This window comes from Lissotriton helveticus, chromosome 6 (genome assembly GCF_964261635.1).
Source record: "Lissotriton helveticus chromosome 6, aLisHel1.1, whole genome shotgun sequence".
Taxonomy (NCBI): Eukaryota; Metazoa; Chordata; class Amphibia; order Caudata; family Salamandridae; genus Lissotriton; species Lissotriton helveticus.
In genome coordinates, this window is record NC_136067.1 from 1,119,595,683 (window position 1) to 1,119,616,057 (window position 20,375).

At 41.8% G+C, this 20,375-nt stretch overlaps 1 protein-coding gene across 1 annotated transcript in view; it reads left to right on the forward strand.

The window, feature by feature from the left end:
• The window catches only part of ESR1 (estrogen receptor 1), a 1,629,997-nt gene that overhangs the window by 1,519,783 nt on the left and 89,839 nt on the right, over positions 1-20,375 (forward strand). Inside the window, exon 6 of the mRNA XM_078648772.1 lies at positions 1,790-1,923. Coding sequence (XP_078504898.1) covers positions 1,790-1,923 — 134 coding nt within the window. The remainder of the gene's footprint in view (positions 1-1,789; positions 1,924-20,375) is intronic.

The window sequence follows — 20,375 nt, forward strand, 5'->3', positions numbered from 1 at the left end:
AATTTATCACTGTTTTAACTTTGTGATGTTGTTATTTTATGGAAATACAGATCATTTCCGTTTTGTTGAATAAAGATGTAAGAAAGTAAGATTTTCTTTGAAATTATTCCATAAAATGTTTTCTTGTCCTCAGCATGTGACTTGATGGCTATGTGCAAAATTAAAATATTTTGAGGTTAAAAGAAAAACTGGACATTGGACAAGAAAAGATGCTGGTGAAAAATAAAAAACATGAGCGAGTGCAATTCGCATAACCACTAAATGAAATATTTACTCCTGTAACCATACACGAGGTTTAAACAAATTTCTGACTTTCAGAAAAAATTCCCTAAGTATTGCTGGACATCTGGGTGTGTCGAATATGTCCACAACGATAGCACTGCATAACCATTTTCTCAAATGTAACTGTATAAATATATATACATGATGTAAGTTTCTAAACGTAGAAGCAGAACACGAAAATACCTTTGTTCTTGAGAACTTTTTGAAGCTTCACAATGGTAAAGATTTCCCCAAGGTAGAAGCATTTTTCTCCACAATCCAGTGGACCCTGGGAGGTGCATCCTGTGCATTTTCTCTGAAATGCCATTTAAATCGGCACTTGACAGAAGTCACTTTCTAATCATTTTGAAGGTGGGGAATTAGCTTCGAAAGTTTGAAGGTATCTTTTCTGGTTGACCCACCAAATAATGCTCACAAATCCATTCCTTGGAGCAATTTTTCACACAGAAATATTATGAAATTTAGCAACATATAAATCCCGATAAGGAAGGCGAAATCGATTGTGTAAAAGAGAAGTGGAATTTTGACTTTGTGAATGCAATTATTTCCACACCTAATTTTCACGTCTGTGTGAATATAGGGTAGTGAATCGGACCAAGGGCCATATGTATCAAGATACCCATTTGCGATTCTCAAATAGCGATTTTTAAGAAATCGCTATTTGAGAATCGCAAATGGGTATGTATGTACAAAATCGCATTTTTTTTGCTATTCCTTAGAATTCCTTAATTGCGATTAGCAAATTGCGAATCGCAATTAAGGAATACTTTCCCATTCATTTCTATGGGCCAGGAGGCCCATGGGAATGAATGGGAAGTTATTCTCAATTTGCGATTCGCAATTTGCTAATCGCAAATTGAGAATAATTTCAAGGGTGCAGGGGTGTCCAAAGGACACCCTGTTGTACCCCTGAAATATGCATGGGTGCACATGTGGCGCACATACATGCCCTATGGGCATGTATGTGCGTCACATGGCACTTTGAAAAATGCAAAAATGTGCATTTTTCAAGAAATTCGCAACTTACCACCAACTAGAAGTTGGTGGTAATTTGCGATTCCTTAGGGGCATTTTGCTAAAAAATTTTGCTACATACATTGCATTTAAGGAATCACAAAATTTGTGATTCCTTAAATGTAATTGCCAAATAAGGAATCGCAAAATTTGCGATTAGTTATTTTGCACCAGTTTTGCTTCATACATTCCATTTAGCAAATTCCGGCCTTTGCGATTGCAAACTTGCATGATACATATGGTCCCAAATGAATGTGATACTTTTGTGTAACTAGTGTCAGCTTCTTGGTTGCATGTTTATCAAAGCAACCTTTCTGTTTGTCACACTTTCCAATCTTGATTCCCCAAACTTTGCAATCCATTTTCTGGTTTACAGTTAGCTTAAAGCATATAGAAAACTAAACACATCAATACCTCAAAATGTATTATGTAGATATGACAAAGAAGCACCGTACAAAACAATGCAAATTTCTATCTATTTGTCTCCATGCAGGAATCAGGGAAAGTGTGTGGAGGGCTTTGTGGAGATCTTCGACATGCTGGTGACCACAGCGGCTCGTTTTCGTGCAATGAAACTTGAGGGTGAGGAATTCATGTGCCTCAAGTCCATCATTCTTCTCAACTCAGGTGAGCAATTCCTAAACTATGGCATGTGGCAGCAGTTTTGATGAGCCCTACTTGATAAACACGTAGACTTGCTTTTTTTTGTGGTACATTTACTGTTAAAGATCAATCAACAAGAGCCTTACCTACATTTACTGTTAAAGCGCAGCATGCAAATAACACTGAACATTAACCCAAGCCATGAGGCACACCATTTTACCAAAATGTTAATGTAGTTTCTAGATTTGGCTACAGCTCAGGATGCAGATAGTTTGATAAGGTTCGATAATGTCAAAGTCTTTTCCATTCCACTACCTGTACATAAACATTCCATGACCTTTGGTTGATGTGGAATGTCACAGCTTCTTCCCGTCTAAAAACTGGCCCCTTCTCACTCAGTATTCATCCGCAGCGCCTCTTTTGGTTGTCATCAGAATGTCACCCTTCGTTTGAGATGACACCTAGCTTTTTGTGAATTCTGACTTTTTTCAAGATAACCCTGGACGAGTTGTTTGATTTGCAGAAGATGCAATTGATCTTCTTCCAATCATCTGAGCACTGAACAAGGACATTACCAGCTATAATGGCACTCATAATTGCTAACCAGGCTGTGAAACCTTGTTTAGCACACAGTTTGCCATCAATAGAGGAATGCAGCTTCGATTAGTAGTCTGGAGTACACTTTCCATTTATTTTAATCACCAATTTTAGTCAATGACAGTGAAGCATATTTTACCCCACAGTAGCAACAGAGAGGTTTATTAAAAAAAAATAGTAAAGTTACAACTTCAAATCAATTGAGTTTATTCATAAATCAATAACCACGTGAATACAGCATATGTGAACATAGTCTAGACAGATCAAATAACAAATGTGAAGTCAAGTTTTTCAAAGACAGAGTAGGCAAATCATAAAGATCTAAATTTTCCTGAAGGGAATTTCCCTAATGTTAGACTAAAGCTGCTGGTAAAGTCGGGGAAATTCATTAGTAGCAGGTGTCAGCAAATAGAATATCTCAAATAGAACAAAATGAAGATTCCAATCAGAAGGAAAATAAGTGTTTGCTTGAGAGATGAAACTGTGGGGGAAAAACATCCACCTACAAGTGTGGACAGAAGCAAGTCTAATTGCCTAAGGTCAGTGAAGCCCACTTAAAACATGAAATTCAACAAAGAGATGTAATGCATAGATCCCATGAAGAAGGAGCCAATCAAAATTCAACATTCACAGTAAGCTTTGTGTTAGCCCACTTCTCATGAATCATACACTGTGCGATTCTAGCTCCAGGGCGATTAAAGATATCGGAAAAGAGAGGTTTTTTTCCCTCAGCTCCTTTCACACACAGGTGCTGAGTTGTCCCAACTAAGTTATGAAAAGTTACATCAAGTTGCCTTCGCAAAAAACTTAAAAATACAGTTTTAACAAGTATGTAGTATCTCTTGGCACCTGGAGTCAGAGAAAATTATGCAGAGCAAACTGAAACATGTAATTTCATTAAATAAGAGTCTTTCAATTGAGGCCTACAAATTAAGGCCTAACTTAACATGAACACACTCTAACTACGGTTATCTATTATTATAAAATTCACACACTATGGTAAATCTAAATATGACATTATACATGAATATACACGATAAATGATTATGCGTGTTATACATTAGTAAGTCAAATCAAATTAAACAAGCTTTATTCAGTATATAAATATATAACCATGAAAGCATACTACATATATAAGAAATAAAAAGCAACCATCATAATCATTTCATTGGGACACAAACATGTAACAGATTTACACGAGAGCATATTTCATCATAAGTGTATGCGACGGTATCCTTAAAATTTTCAAAAACATACAAAAATAAGTTATATAAAACTTCATTAAACTCAATAGAGTACATTCAAATCTATAAAATCAGAAATGATCGGACACTCTTTATAATAGCATTGGATCGAGAATATATAACAGACCAAATTGTGTGGAAAGTTCCCACTAGTCAAGTTCATAATTTAGCAATTCAAAGTGAGTAACATCCTTTCTCCGTTTAATTGCCATCAGGATAAAAAGGATCACTGCATTGCATATCGATGGGTTTTCCAGTTTACTAACATGATAAAAGGCAGACTTATAAAAATACAATTTATTTGATATAAAAAGGGGTCTTAAAATCGATTTCCTGATGTCCGTGTAAAAGTTACAGAAAAGTATAAAGTGCAAAGTGCTCTGAGGGCTTGTACCATCACACGGGCACTTAGGTAAATCTCGACTCCACTTTCCCATCTCTGGGAATGCTACTTGAAAGTGGAATGTACCCAGCCTTAATCGCGTCAGAAGAATCTGTGATGTACATTTCTTGTAAAATTGAGATACGGTTGTATGCCGAAGAGAAGTGGTCCTTCGCAGTAAGATTTATTACCTGATTTTGTACTAAGTTCGGTTAGCCTCTTAGTTTCTCTGCATATCAGGAATCTCCTCTTGAGCTCTATTTTACCATAAATCTGTATACTCACTGGGTCTTTAAAGTGGGTTACCATATTGCACTCTGCCATAAGGCTACGAATGTAATGCAGCCAAGGTATAGTACTGTAGTGATCTCATGAGAAGCAATCTAGAATTATTTCTTTGGTGAAATGAGCTTCTTCTTTAGTGAAGATTTGACGCCACAATATAAGGGCAGCTACACCAATCAAATCGCTTATATATGGTGTATCTAGCTCCTTATGGGCTATATAGGTCGATGTCGAATTGGGCACAGATAAAACCCGTCTCAGGAATTTGTTCTCGAGAGTTTGTAATGAGGAAGTATCTGCCATACCCCATAATGCACCTCCATAACATACCCCTGTAATGCATTTGCTCCCATATAGTTTTAATATTTCGCGCATGGGCTTATTCCCTATTTTCTCAGAAAATCTAAGAATCGCCTCACTGGATCTCAGGAACTTAAGTTTACAATGATTTATATGTGCAGCCCATGGACCCTTGCCATTAAAAAGTAACCCCAGATACGAAAAAGTAGATGTTCTTTCAATTTTGGTCCCCCCAACATAGTGATTTCTATTTTTCAATTTTGTTTTCCCGCATGTCATAACCAGTGTTTTACTCAAATTTATTTTTAAGTTCTTTTCAGTCATGTAGGATGTAAATTATCAATCAGGAGTTGGAGGCCGTTTGCAGTCCTGGATATTAGGACTGCATTGTCTGCATATAATAAAACTGGGGTGACGCGTTTACCAATAACATGGGCATCAGCTAGCAAGTTCTGTAAAAGAGAATCAATACCATTAATTTAAAGTGAAAATAACAGGGGAGCAAGGACACAGCCTTGTCTAATTCCTCTAGTGACCCTAAAGTGCGTGGTGCATTCTCCTTTCTGGCCATAGCGTATTTTTGAAGTTAGCTGGGTGTATAACTGTGAGAGAAAATGTGTTATGTAACCAGGTGCGCCCATCTCTGCTAAGGTTTGCCACAGTTTGGTATGGTTTACCAGATCGAACGCGCTGGACAAATCAACAAAGCAGAGATGGAGTGATCCATCTTCTGCCTGTGTGTATTTCCCTATGAGCAACTATAAATGTATGCATTGCTCCACCGTTCCAATCCCCCTTCTGAATCCATACTGGGCGTCAGTAAGATGTTATTCTCTTCTGACCAGCATTCCAATCTGGCCAGAAGGACTCTACCCATTAGTTTAGAGGTGGAATCCAGAAGGGAGATTGGTCGGTAACATTTTGCACACCCTCTATCGCCTTGTTTAAAAATGGGGACGATAACGCTTTTAGCCCAGGTAGATGGTAACACTCCATTAATGATAGCATTACAAAATTAACTAAAATAGGGGTCCAGAATTCTTCATTGTGCTTAAAAACATCAATAGGAACACCGTCCGGCCCTGCTGCTTTCCCGCTTGCACTACTTTTTAAAGCAATTTGTATCTCTTCTTTGGTGATTCTAGCTAACTTAGGGGTATTTGTTAAAAAAAGTTGTCGGGTTTCTTTGGGTTCCAAGATGTACTGTGCGGGATTAAAAATATTTTCAAAATGGAGTAACCATTCAGCTGGCGTTACTACGGTATCGACCCTAGCTGAAGAAACGTCTTTAAACAAAGGCTGGTCAATAGTTTTCCAAAAAAGAATGGAGTTTTTTGTCTCAGCTGCTTGAACCAGGTTATCCCAACCGTTCTCCCTTATTTCTTTTTTTCTCTCCTTTAGAGCTATTGTATAGCTTTTCCGAAGACAAGCAATTTTTCCTCCCTTTTCGTTTCGTTTCGTTTCGTTTTTAATTCTTCCCTCAGATCCCTATTTAGGCTGGAACAATGATGGTTAAACCATCGTGGACAGTCATTTTTAATGTTCTTATTTTTAACTCTCAGTTCCTTAGAGATAGCATCCGAGATATTTTGAAAAGCTGAAACGATATCTACATTACTGGATTGTGTGTCCAAACATTTTGTTATATGATTTTTATTCTCATGCATTATTTTCTCCCCAAAGGCCATAGGGTCAATCCCAGCCCATTTTAGCGAGATCCCATTTTCACCTTGGGTTTTAATATTGATTACGGGTGCTGATGACGTATTCCTATAGAATAGTTTAGATTCTAATAATAACAAGACTGGGTGATGGTCACTTAGTAAGCTAGGTGCTATAAAACATTTTTCGCCATGCTACTACAATTTCTAGATATTAAAAAGTGGTCGATGCATGAGAGCGACCTTGCCCCCTCATAGGTATGTTTAATATGGGCCCCCTTATGGGGTCCTGGCTCCATAATTTCCAAATTAAATTTGAACATGGCGTGGTTTATTGCTCCCCCATATAAATTATGGGGAAAGTGAGACATTTGGTCATCGAGTACATCTTCTAGACCGCATTTATTCCCTACTGTGTCACCGCATAAATCTGTATTTAAATCCCCTGCCCAGATTATGATGCTTCCTCCCCTCAGATCTTTCAAAAAACTATCCAATTCTCCCTCCAATTGGGCAATAATCTCATGTCTTGTGTTAGTAAATATGTTGTTATAAAAATTAATAAGTACGATATTCTGCCTCCCATCAATAGTAAAGGCTAAGAGCTGAAAATACCGTAAATTTGTACCAGTCTTTTTTAAATCCAAGGGTACTAATATGGAAATTAATGCAGCCAAACACCCACTCGCTCCGCCCGCCGAGGATGGTATTGCATTGGAATAGAAGGTTTTAAAGCCATCAATATAAAAAGGTTCTGTGGCCCACGTTTCCTGTAATAGGATTAGTGAACAATACTGTATGCTCTTTAACCATACTGGGTTTTGTAATTTGTTTTTGACCCCTGCAATATTCCATGTCATCATCTATAGTGACCCATACAGTGAGCATTCTGATACAGCAACTCCCATCATACTATTTGAATTACTGGGGTCACTGTAAATATCCGATTGCGACTCTTCCACAGGGTTTACATCAATTCTTTATAGGGGGGTAACCAGGGCCGTTTCTAGGTGTTTTGCCACCCTAGGCGAGAATTGAAAAATGACGCCCCCTCCCTTTTACAACCATCACTCTGTCCACCTGTCACCCAGGCCTCTGCAGTTTCTCACTCTCTATACACTTTCATTCTTTCTCTTCCAACAAAATCGTTTAGCACTCTTTGACAACTTCAACTGCTAGTTACAGTGGCAACTCTGTTCGTTTTGCTGCAGAGTAGACTGGCCTTGGTGACTGGCCCGTCCCTATACATGGCTGTCATCAAATCATCTTCCATCTCATCAAAGGGTGAGCCCAGGAGCCTCTCTGACCTCACTCGATCCTGTGACATGATGTGAGAGGGTACAGAGAAAAATCTAGAAGTGAAAAACTGAACTCTGCGCAGTGAAGACAGACGGATGTCAGCGTTCAGTTACCTGCCTCAGAGCCAGAGCCTGGAAGTAACTGCATGCTGCCTGAGGGTCCAAGCAACAGCAGCTGAGGAGCAGTAGTGGATTGATGCTAGCAGCTGAAGCCAGGAAAGTTGGGGAAAAAACTGTCTATATGTGAGAGAGACAGTGAGTGCATGTGTGTGCGTGTGTGTGTGTGTGTGATTGTGTGTATGTGTGTGTGAGAGAGAGAGAATGTGTGTCTGTGTGAACATGTGAGCACGTGTGTTTGTGAGTGGAAATGACACATTTCTGGCAATGGCATATGTAAAATAATTCTTGGCATAATTCTGGCACTAGCATACTAGATGTAACTGTTAACATAAGGGAATACACCCAATTCATTTTAGGTGCACCAATTGACATACACAGTGTATCCACTGCACATTTTGAATAAATGGGGTCCACGCCTGGGGAGCGTCAGGTTGCACTGGCTTGGCACACCAATGGCTATTGAGCCAATCAGTGTAAAATTTGAGCCCATATCATTCAAAGTGTTCCCAGTGGAGAATCTCCCTGAGCCCATATAGCAGAAGTCTATGAATATGATTGAAACCTGCACTGCTACCCTCTAAGCTGTTCCTGATCGCTGTGCCTTCCGTACATATTTGTGCCTTTTCATGAGGGCTGTGGCTGGTATTGAGGCAGTAACTGAACATTGGGGCTGTAATTCAACAGCATAGCACGGTTATCTGGCAATATATGCCCATGGGTATATGATAGCCACATTCTTGTTATAATTGCAGATCTGTTGGAATATGTATAATAACTCAAACAGACTTGTACCTCCTTTAGCATTTTTATTATTTTATTGACCAGGGATTTAATTTTGCTCTTCAGACCATAAGTTGCGGCTTATTGCACACCTGCTGCTGAGCCAACATATGCCAGGTTTGATTAATATCTTATGCAGAGGTTAGTAGAAAGGTCGTAGAGGTGCTGGGTGTTTATTAAAGAAGGCCATGGCTCCTTAGCCGATGCTGTACATCTTAATTGCAGCGGAACGCGTAGTACCGAGTTCAGTTGGCACTTCCCTAGGGCCCTGAAAATAGAATTTGAAGCTATTATCTTTGTCGAGTCCGACGCTGTCTTGATACGGCACCTTTAGTTCCCTCCTGGGAGCACTGTTATTTTTTTCCGATTCCCTCCACTGGAGCCGACCGCCCCCAAAAAGCAGCATTTATTCGGAGTGTCAGAGCTGTGATGAGCCCAGCCTAACCATAATTTCCGAGCCCCCAAAGTGAAACAACAGCAACACAAATGGATTGTTGCTCTACCTTTACTTTAGAAACATCTTTGGGGTGACAAAACGGGCTGCGTTTAGCTTTCTCCTCCATTGCATCCCTAAGCTGTTTGAAGAAAGTGACAGGCGATCTTAAACTCCTGTTTTTTGCCGCCCTCCCCCTTTTGCCACCCTAGGCAGCCGCCTAGTCTTGGCTAATGGCAGAAACAGCCCTGGGGGTAACAAGGTTCAACTTCCTTTGTCCTCTCCACTATCTTGCTTGGTACTACCACCCTAGGTATATATGCTTGCATTGGGTTGCATAAGCTTTCATCCGATATAATTGTTATTGAGCCCATTCAATCAACCTTACTGCAGCTTCCAAGGGGTGCAAACCTATTAGACTTAAACGATGGCCTGAAATTTGCAGGGGTACAGTGTGTCCTTCCTAATTGGGCAGATAGGTCAGGACCATATCTATAAAAATATCCCAGGGGTAAAGCAGTTATCCCCTCATTACACTCATGGTAATGCCAGGAATGTTTAGCAGAAGCCTCTTCTAATAGGCGGCCTACCACATTTGTAAGGCGAATGTTTACTGCAATACAATCCCCATCACATTGCTTGTCCCCGTTGCTCACCCAGCCCACCCTTCTCAACATGATTATTTCCTGAAATAGGGGCCCAGGACTGCAACGAGTGTTACAAGAGAACCAATGTACAACCTGGTTCTTTAGTGTGTCCCATGTTTCAATAACGTTGTCACGGGGTTTTGGAACATTTTTCAGGACGACTACATAGGGAGTGGCCTGGGGGGGCAAACTAAGGGATCCCTTATGATCTGGCCTTGGGGGACTCTGACGCTGCAAGGGGGCAAAACGGACTCACCACTGCGAAGGAGACTGCCACACTGCCACACCTGCCATAACAGCCGCTCCTGGGGCCCTGACGCTGTTGGTCTCCCCTGCCACCGCTATCACCACATCACGGCCGTAGAGGGGGGGGACTATAGCTCCCAGGCTGCTTTGTGGCTGCACCGCCCACTTCCGCCCCGTAGCGCACCCGGAGGCGCTTAAAGATCTGCAGCTTCCTCCGCGTCGCGGACGCGCGCGGGCGGCGCCGGGCTAAGCCCGGGCAAACGGCGGGCCGTCTGTGGCCGTCCGGGGTCGGACGAGGCCTGGCCGGGCCCCCCCCTGAAAACTCCGACATGGGTAAGAGGAAACAACTATTCAATGGGGGTCAAGGTGGCCAGAAAGCTAAAGTGCCAAGAAAAGCAGACACAATAATTTCGTACCTGACATCAGCTGTGGGGGTCATAAGAAAAGAAATTGCAATTGCGGAAAAAGAGCTGGGCACGCCTCCCTCGGTGGTTGAGGGGGCTGAACTGGTCTTGGAAGGAGAAAATCAAGATACTTTGCCCCTACAATCAGTACCCCCAGCTGGATTAAGCCCCTCCATACCTGTAGTACCTGAGTCTAGCGTGGGCACCCTGCCATTGCCGCCCCCTCATGAGGACGTACCCAGTACATCTGCGCAACAGGCAAAGAGGGGTAGACCCACAAAGAAGTGCCAGAGAAAGACTAAACATGTGAACAATCAATCGACCGATTGGGAGGATGTTATAGTAGGTAGACTCAGTGCAAAGATTGAAGGAATAATTAGCTCACATCTAGAGCCGGTTCTGATAAGTATCGGCAAGGATATCGTTGATACATTAAACACCTGTGTTGCGGGGCTACTTAAGAGATGTGATGCTCTAGAAGATCGGGGGTTGTATGGCTCAGTGATTGTCCCACAGAACCCGTCTTTAACTAGGGTAGGGCTAAATATGTCCATGGCAAATGTTAGTCCTAGCATTATTCAACCCAGCACAAATGTATTTGATGCCAACATAGCCCCAGATGTTATTTCTAGGGCTCTCCCTCCCCTGGCACTAGAAAAGGTAAACAAGCAAAAACTACCTGAATTGAATCAGATATAAAATAGGTCCACACCTGCCCACTGTCAAACGAAGTTACATCTTCCACCCAAAGCAGTCCCCTTAATGGTAGTACTAACAGGGGTCCCTCCATTGGGGTTGAATGCTGATGAAAGTACTCAGGAACTTATGAGAAAAACCAGAAGTTGGTGTAATCATTATTCTACCGGTGATACAGACATAGCCGCTAGCATACGCATGGTCAGAAGAGTGGGGTGGGTCGGCCCACGTCAGAAGTCTATAGAAGCGGACTGCATTGTTATAAATTTTAATAAACAAAACATTGCAGATCGCCTATTTTGGGATGGTTCTGAATTGTTAAACTCTGGTATTAGGCCATTTCCACTGGGTTTTTTCTATTCTCCACCACCTAAAAGGTTATGGCAACCAGTTGCACGACAAAGTAAATTCCCTGTCTCACACCAGAATGTAGTGCACTGCCCACAGACAGCTCTAGCAGCTCGAATCTTGCCCCGGTCATCTGCAACCCCGATGGATACAGGCCTACCTTTGGCCAATCGTTTCTCCCCACTGTCTGAAATGGAGGTGAACGACTGACTAAAGGATACATCGGAGCTACCAGGTTGGACCCAAGTCCCTACATGCAGAATTGTGAGTTGGAATGTAGCAGGAATAAGAGCAAAAACAGGTAACGAAAACTGGGAGAGGCCCCTAAAAACGTTTGATATAATAGCTCTTCAAGAGACTTGGGACCCTCTAAACAGTTTTTCCCTTGATGGCTATAGCCACTTTTGTATTCAGGCAAAATGCAGTAAGATGGGCAGAGCCAAGGGGGGTTTAATTAGTTTGTTTAGCCTAGAGCTGAAGGGTCACTAACACAACTTGATTCAGGCTGTCATAACTGTCTAATAGTGGAACTGACAGTATCTGACACCTATAAAACACTATTTATTAATTTCTATAATTCTAATGACAATGAATATAATAATTTAGCTTTATTAGAAAAATGTTTGTCTATATATAGTCTAAATTCAAATACTTTTGAGATTATACTGATGGGGGACTTCAATAGTCATCCCTGTGATCAACTCTGTGCAAATACTGGTTATGAGGGGCCTTTATACTCTGTCTCTATTCATTTTGAGCACTCTAAGCAGGGTGAGGAACTGGAAAATGTTTTGGCCATCTGGAACCTCTATGAGTCAGGCTGTGGGGAGGGTGGCCATAGGGCCCCAACGTTCAAGGGGAAAGAGGCAGGTACAATTATTGATTATATTTTTTTAACATCTTTCATTTTATCTAGGGTTTTAAGGAACAAGACTGTGGTCTCTGTCTTTAGCGACCACAACCCTGTGACACTGGAGATGGTGACAGGGGACCTCTTGGGCTTTAAGGACACATCACATAAGGGAGGGAAGGATATGACCGTGACAGACCAGGGTAGAAGATTAAAGTGGGCCAAAGTAGTCCCAGAAACCTTCCTGCAGGAAGTTTTATCTAAGTCTGAAGTGGAGGTTGATATATGCCTAAACAATCAGACGCAGGGCCCTCAGATGATTGCTGCCTTTGATACCATCTGTACCCAAATAAATCAAAGTTTACAGATTGGGAGGACTCAGAAGACGCACACTGGAAAAAGGTGGTTTAATAACAGCTGTACTAAGGCACATGCCGCCCTCCTTAAAGCTCTGAAGGCTAGCCCTAAAGATAGGGGGCTTATAGTAAGTCTAAGGACAGCCTATAAAAAAGCAATACAAACCAGAAAATTGGAATTAAAGGAGGAAGCGTGGTCTAAACTTTCATCACCTGAGGTTTTGAGAGACAGTGGGAAATTTTGGGCCACCATAAATCAACCCTTGTTCTCCAATGAAGTGAACTCATCCCTCGACTGCAATATACCAGATGATGATTGAATAGCTCACTTCGAGAAAATATATAGTCTGCCAGATAAGGAGAATGACATAGATCCTATCCTACCCGAGAACATAGTTCCCTTGGTGGTATTTAAGGTCGCTGAAGTCGAAAGGGCGCTAGGGGAGATGACAAAGGACAAGGCCCCTGGCCCTGATGGGGTCCCTGCTGATTTATTCAAGGCGGCCCCAAAATTTTGGTAACAAATGTTGGCAAATGTGTTTAATGTCCTGGGCCCAAGTAGTCTCCCGGCCTCCTGGTTCAAATCCATAATTGTCCTGGTCTTTAAAAAGGGGGATAGGCAGGACCCCTCCTGTTATAGGCCTATCTCCTTGATAGATTCCTCCGTAAAAATCTTGGGTTGTGTCATCTTACATAAATTGACGGAGTGGCTGGAAGACAGAGGGGTCCTGTCTAATGCACAATATGGATTTAGAGCAAAAAGGAGCACACTTGATCAATGCCTCAATGTCCAGCTCTTAATTGATGAGTATACCACAGCTAAGGAGGGGTCATTGTATATGGGGTTTATGGACCACTCCTCTGCCTTTGACCTGGTAAACAGGTCAAAGCTGTGGCAGATTTTATTAAACATGGGCTTTGACCCGTCTTTGGTATATTTTCTAGCTGACCTTCATTCTGGTCTTTTAGCCTCAGTGAGGGTTACCAATGAAGGGCGCTGCACTAGTCATTTTAGCTCAGAAAGGGGGGTCAGACAAGGGTGCATTCTGGCCCCCCTTCTTTTTACTTTGTATATCAATGCTCTAGAGCCAGCTTTAGGGGAAGCGTCACAGGATGTACTGCGTATAGGAGATCTGGTTATACCAGTCCTCCTGTACGCTGATGACGCCGTTCTTCTGGCTCGTACGGGGGTAGGTCCCCAAAGGCTGTTAGACACCTTTGGGAGCTTTATGGAGACCCTGGATTTAAAAATTAACACACAAATTCCCACGTTATGCTGGCAGGGAAGTGTTCCAGGAAAATCAGAGCCAAAACCTTTATTTGTGGTGCTGAGGTAATTGACAGGGTGCCCACGTTTCCCTACTTTGGGGTACTATTTGATGAAAGAGGCAGCTGGGCCCCGCAATCTAACAGCAGAAGTATTGCATTTGCTAGAACGACCTCAGCTCTTCTGGGTTTTGTAAAAAAGCTGGGGGCTAGACCAGTAGAGGCAATAATAAAGGTATACAAAGCAAAATGTCTTGCGGTTGCCACGTATGGCTGTTCGATATGGGGATATTTCCCCCAAGACAGAATTCAGGTGATCGAAAACAAATTCTTGAGATCAGTTTTAACAGTTCCTCAGTCAACCCCGACTTATTCGATCCATATGGAGTTGGGGGTGGGATATGTAACTGATTTAATAAAAACAGCTCCACTAACATGCTGGCTGAAGACTTGGCATAACCAAGAAATCTCCCTGAATCATACTATACTTAAAGATTGTCTCTTGCTGGATAACGTCAGCAAGATTCCCTGGCTTATTTATGTTAAATCTAGCTTTGAAAAAATAGGGCGTCCCGAGCTTTTTCTTTCCCCAGAGACTATAACAAGAATGGACGTCTTACAGACAAAAAACGCTACGATGAACTTGTTATCCCTGGAGAGAGAGGAGGCAGAAATTAGGAAACCAACTGATAGAGTGAACTATGTTTTAGTTAGCTCTCCTGGACCTGAACTCTAGCTCACTATAGTGAACCGCCCCTATCATCGGCACCTTTTAACCAGATTTCGTTTTAATTTGATTAATTTTTCGCTAGGTTGCTTTTACAACTGGTGCACCCCAGATAAGGCCAGCCCTTGTAGATGTGATGACTTCTCGACGCAGGACACTTTACATTTCCTTATGTTCTGCGATCATTAGAGTGATATTAGGAAGAAGTTCTTGCTGCCTATTCTGAGGGAGGCTGGGTTTACACAGGTTAGGCCAGCCCTTCTGTATCTTCAACTACTAAATACTCATCGTATAATATTTTCTGTTGCGAGCTTTTTAGTAGCCGCTGTACGAATCAGGATTAGGAGTATCAGTATGTCACCCACCTTAGTTAACCTGGTTTAGGAGGAATTTTATTTTGTTTTTGTCCACATGACGGCACCAATGAAGATAGGAAAGATAATAGAGTTTATTGCAGTTTTTATTCTGTTTTTATGAAATATTTATGCCTCAATACTTTTAAAGAAAATTATTGTTGTCTACGGTGTATGCTGTGTAAATAATCTTTTGTATAATTGTATCGTGTCTTTTTATGATATTAATTGATCGAATAAAAGTAATTTGACTGACTGACTGACTGACTGTTGAAAATTCTCAGGAAATTGAACATCAAAGTTACTATTCCTTAAGTCCTCATTTATTAGTGTACAGTTTTTCTTGTTATTTACTTGTTCTGGCCTGAACAGACCAGATGCAATTTTCCTATGTGATACGGAGGAGTGATGGCTGTTAAACTCTGCTGTATCACTGCGGGTGCTTTGCGCATTTGTATTTAGTTCCTTGAATTTCATATCCTTATCCTTCTTGCCTGATGTTTCACTCTGACATGACATATTAACATTTGATGTTCGCATAGCTGAAACCAGATCCATTAGTGAAAAAAAGTATTTTTGAACAGTTTTTCGCTGAGACATAACTCGCCGCTCGATTGTATCTATCTTCCCTTGTAGTTTTTTGAAGAGGGTCTCAAAAGCTTGCATATATGGTGCTGTGTCATCAGGGCCGGTTTTGGGAACTACTTCATCGTGCTTTACTCTCTTGCCCCTTTTTTTTGGTTTCATTAAACCATTCTTTAACGGAGAACGTGCCGTTTGCTGCTTGGACCTTTTCGCAAGTGGAGAGATCAATTCCAGCGAATTAGGTGGACTAGGGGCAGCAGTAATTTCAAGGGATGTTAACAAGACACAGGGTCCAGGCATGTTAGCAGAGTTAGATAATTCCAAAGCACTAGAACTTTTGTTCTCCAAACTAGAATCTGTCCTTTCTTTTTTGTCTCCAAGTTCGTGTGCTACGAGGGGAGGGGTACTTTCTGGGTTTGCCTCAACCATAGCTTTGGGCTTTTTATGGACAGAAATCAGGGCTGTTTTTGTAGCAGCTAGTTGTTCTTCAACCTGAACAATTTCGTCATTAATAATCCCCATAGCATTTATCAGATAGTTTGTAATTGGAGCCGTTTTGGCTGCTTGCATCCCCTTGGCGGCGACCAGCAGCTTCCTTTTCACCATATCGCCCACAACAAACAGAAGAACTAAAAACACTGCCCAGATAGGAAACATTTCTGAAAGTCTTACCGAGGTGTTATTACATCAAGTCGCAGGGACCAAAGGGGGTGGCCCAGCCCTGCCACGTCCGGGCTCGGACGGGCGCAGACGGCACCGCCCTTTGCCCGGGTCTCACCCGGGCGTGGCCCGCGCTGCGGGAGCCCTGTCGGTGCTTTTGTGAGCCGGCTGGCGCCCAGGTGGTGCGTGGCTCCTCCCACGATCTCGCTGAGCCCCCTGAGGCTTGTAGGCTGGGGCGGTAGCAGTAGCGGTGTCCGTAATGTAGACTGCTCCCTCGCAGTCGCAGTGGCAGCAAAAGATTCAAGCACAGGGCGTCCAGTGCCGCAGGAGCCCTGTCGGTGCTTTTGGGTGCCGGCTGGTGCCCAGGTGGTGCGCGGCTCCTCCCGCGGTCTCGCTGAGCCCCCTGGGGCATGTAGGCTGGGGCGGTAGCAGTAGCGGTGTCCGCGATGTAGACTGCTCCGTCGCAGTGGCAGCAAAAGATTCAAGCACAGGACATCCATTAAGTTGCCGTCACAAAAAACGTAACAATACAGTTTTAACAAGTATGTAGTATCCCTTGGCACCTGCAGCCAGAGAAAATATGCAGAGCAAACAGAAACATGTAATTTCATTGAATAAGAGTCTTTCAATTGAGGCCTACAAATTACGGCCTAACTTAACATGAACACACCCTAACTACGGTTACCTATTATTATAAAAATCACACACTATGGTAAATCTAAATATGACATTATACATGAATATAAACGATAAATGATTATGCGTGTTATACATTAGTAAGTCATAAAATGCAACTAAGAACAGTGACACTGCATCATCAATTTCTCCCCTCTGATGGCTCACAGAGCCATCACACATAACATTTGTGGCTTCCCTTGTGCCATTAAGATGCCAGTTGTTGACTATTGCTGCTTACCTCTAAATTCCTCTAACTCTATTAACTCATCATAAACACAGCACTGTGGTCATATGTATGAACACATTTTCCCGTAGACACAGAATTGGTAAAACTCTTTGCTACATCTGGCCCTATGTATTTTTCCAATTCTATTTCCTCATATTTCCTTTTCATCCTCATGCCCTGTATGGATCTCTCTCTTCCACTCATTTCAGAGTTTTTCTTTATTTTCATCAGTTTGAATCCTTCTACCATCAAAAACAAACTAGTCACACATACTAGCACCTAAAAGCCCACTACCGATTCTACTTGGCCATATGCCTGCAGCAGAAAATCCCTTCCCAATTGCTTCCTAAGCTCCAGTTTCTTCCAATTCCTTAAAGTCTTTAGATAGACTTGTAATGTTGTACACGTACTTATTAATCTCCCTGCTTTTATTGAGCAAATAAAATCAGCATTTTGGATGCATAGTATTTTACTAACTCTGCCTTCTTTTGCAAGCAAAATGTCTAAAGCAGGCCTATTTTGTAAAACCATAGCTAATAGCTACTAATTTTGTATATATGGTTAAGATTACAGCAGCTGGGCTGATTGCAAGTCTCTCAACAAATGTAGACAGCTTTCTAACCTTCAAATAATTAAAAACTACTCCTAAAATATCACCCACTATTTGTGAAGCACTACGTTTGATCTCATCCATGGAACCCAATTCCCTGGGTCAATTAATGTATCAAAATGTTACACATTGGGGAACATTAAAGCCAAGCATCAGCTCTAAACCCAGCCTGCAGAAAGCTTGTAATATGCATTTTTTCACACACATAATATACTTCTGGGATTCTGTCCACACACATAAGAAACTTCCAGAATTACAGGATCATTTCCTGCAAATATCTGATCTGTGTACCAGATGAAATCAAATCTATGCGGGCATTCACTCCACCTCATAACCTGAGAATTGCAAAAATGTTCATTTTTTCTTGTGAACTTTCCTTGCTGTTCCTGATCCAAAGTCAATTTTAATTGTATTACAGCTAATGTATATTTCTCCTCCTCCTTTCACCAAACCCCCTTAAGTTCACCCTGTCCATTCTCCAGTCTCTGTGCAATTGCTTCTCTTCTATCTTCTGAATTATCAATGAAACCCTTTTCACCTTCATTTTAGAGGTTACATTTTGTCTGTGGTCTTGAGAAGTGCCAAGCTTAACTTGTGACTTAAAGATGTGGCACACAATATTCATATAGTTAGCATTAGGGTAGATATTCAAATGTTTGTAGATAGGTTCCTCAGAAAAGACTAAAATAAGAATCAAAATGACCTTGATGATAGAGTAAGCTCAAATTTATACTATAAGACAGGCCGTAAGTCGTGATATTAGTTCATACCATCAGCTACAGATGCGGGCAGATGGGGGCAGGCATGGCAATCCTTTGCATGCCTTAAACTGGAATAAATACTCATGCAGAAGATTAAAGAAAACATTAGATGTAAATTTCCCTCAGAGCTATCTCTAGCTAACAATTTCAAATCAAATCTAGGCAGCTCTTCTGCAGGAGAACTCAGGATTATTAATAAGCATATTATAGTAATAATGGAAATGATTGATACTATGTCCACTATTGCTCTATGCTGATTTAGTGAAAGGATAAGCAAGTTTCTCATGAATCAGAAACGTAAAATGCAAGACTAACAAATAGCATAAAGCGAAAGTAAAGTAAAAGTCCACATTTGTAAAGCGCACAATCACCCGTAAGGGTCTCTAGGCGCTGGGGGCCGTCGGGAAGATTAAGCGAGCTATTGCCCAGAGTCACATGGTGCTGGGCTAACCTGCCGCCGGAGGCGGGGATCGAACCGTGGTCCCCAGATTCCAACGTCAGTCGCCCTGGCCGCGGCGCCACACCTCTTCCCAGAACAATCCTACAAAGAGCTTCTACTTGTGCAAATCGACAAAACTGTTGGGTTGATCATGTTGAATATCAAACGCAGTTGCTTTAAAGTCATTTCCTATCCCTACATCAATATTCTTCTAAAATGACACCTATCTCTAGTACTTGAGCCTTGGCCCTAAAAGGTCAGTACATATTTCATACTAAATGTTCAATCATCCAAATGTCAGTTGACTTCAAATCAGCAAAAATCAAAACCAGTGAAAGTTTTATTTTGGCGGTTTTGATCATGGAGACTTTTCAAAAGCAGTTTGTTAGTCTTCACTCTAATGTGCTCCTAATTCAGCTTCACTTTGAGCAAAATATGTCCATTCAGGTGCTGAGTACCTTCAACTAGGTAACTGTGGGGCATATTACCAACCAATAGAGATAATTTTTGTCTCTAACTTGTTTAGAGACAAATATTATCGCCGCAAATCGGCGATTTTTATCGAAGATAAACCTTGCTATTAGCAAGGTTTATCGCAAATGCGATAAAAAACGGCCGCAATGCATGAATATCGCTGAAGAGTGAGCGATATTCATGCATTATCGAGCAAATGCTCTTAGCCATGTTATCCACCTCCCATTGGATAACATGGCTAAGAACTGCTCAGGGCAGGTGTTAGCTTTTGGAGATATTCGCGCTTAGCGCGAATATCTCCAAAAGTTGGTAATAGGAGATAGCGATGTTAGCGACTGTTTCCAGTCGCTAACATCTTGGCACGCCCACTTTGCATGTCATTAGTGATAAATATCACTGACATGCAAAGCGGGGCCCAAGATGGTCGCTATCTCCTATTAGCTGTCGCTAACTGGTGTTAGCGACAGCTTGGTAATAGGGAGATAATTTTATCTCCGCTTTCTTGGCTTTTAAAGCCAAAAAAGCGGAGATAAACCCCCTTGATAATATGCCCCTGTGTTCTTCTTGATCTCCTGCCTAGTGACAGTTCAATGTCACTATAAGTGTGTCTGTATATTCGCTGATGGTGTCAGGGATGTATCCTTCCGACACAAAAACTCTGTGGCCCCAATTCATGAAGGAAAACCTAAAATTCGAAGTCTAAGTATAGACCTGAGTTTAAATTTAGACCTGAAGTCTAAGGGCCCAATTCACAAGGATTAACTTAGACCTGAAGTCTAAGCTTACCTTTGTGAAGTGTGCCCTTAGCCGTCAAGTTCAACTTCCGATGTTTGGCCCCCCAACTGTGGAACGCCTTGCCAGTTCTTTTGAGAAGGAATAGCACTCTGTTAGTTTTCAGGAAGGATCTGAAGTCCTGGTTATTTGTCCAATAGGTTTGCCACGTGTCTGTCTGTTTCCTGCTTCCGTATTTGGGTTTTGAAGCGCTGGGACACTCCTCGGAGTAGCTGAGCGCTATATAAAACCCATTTTAACATAACATAACATAACAGA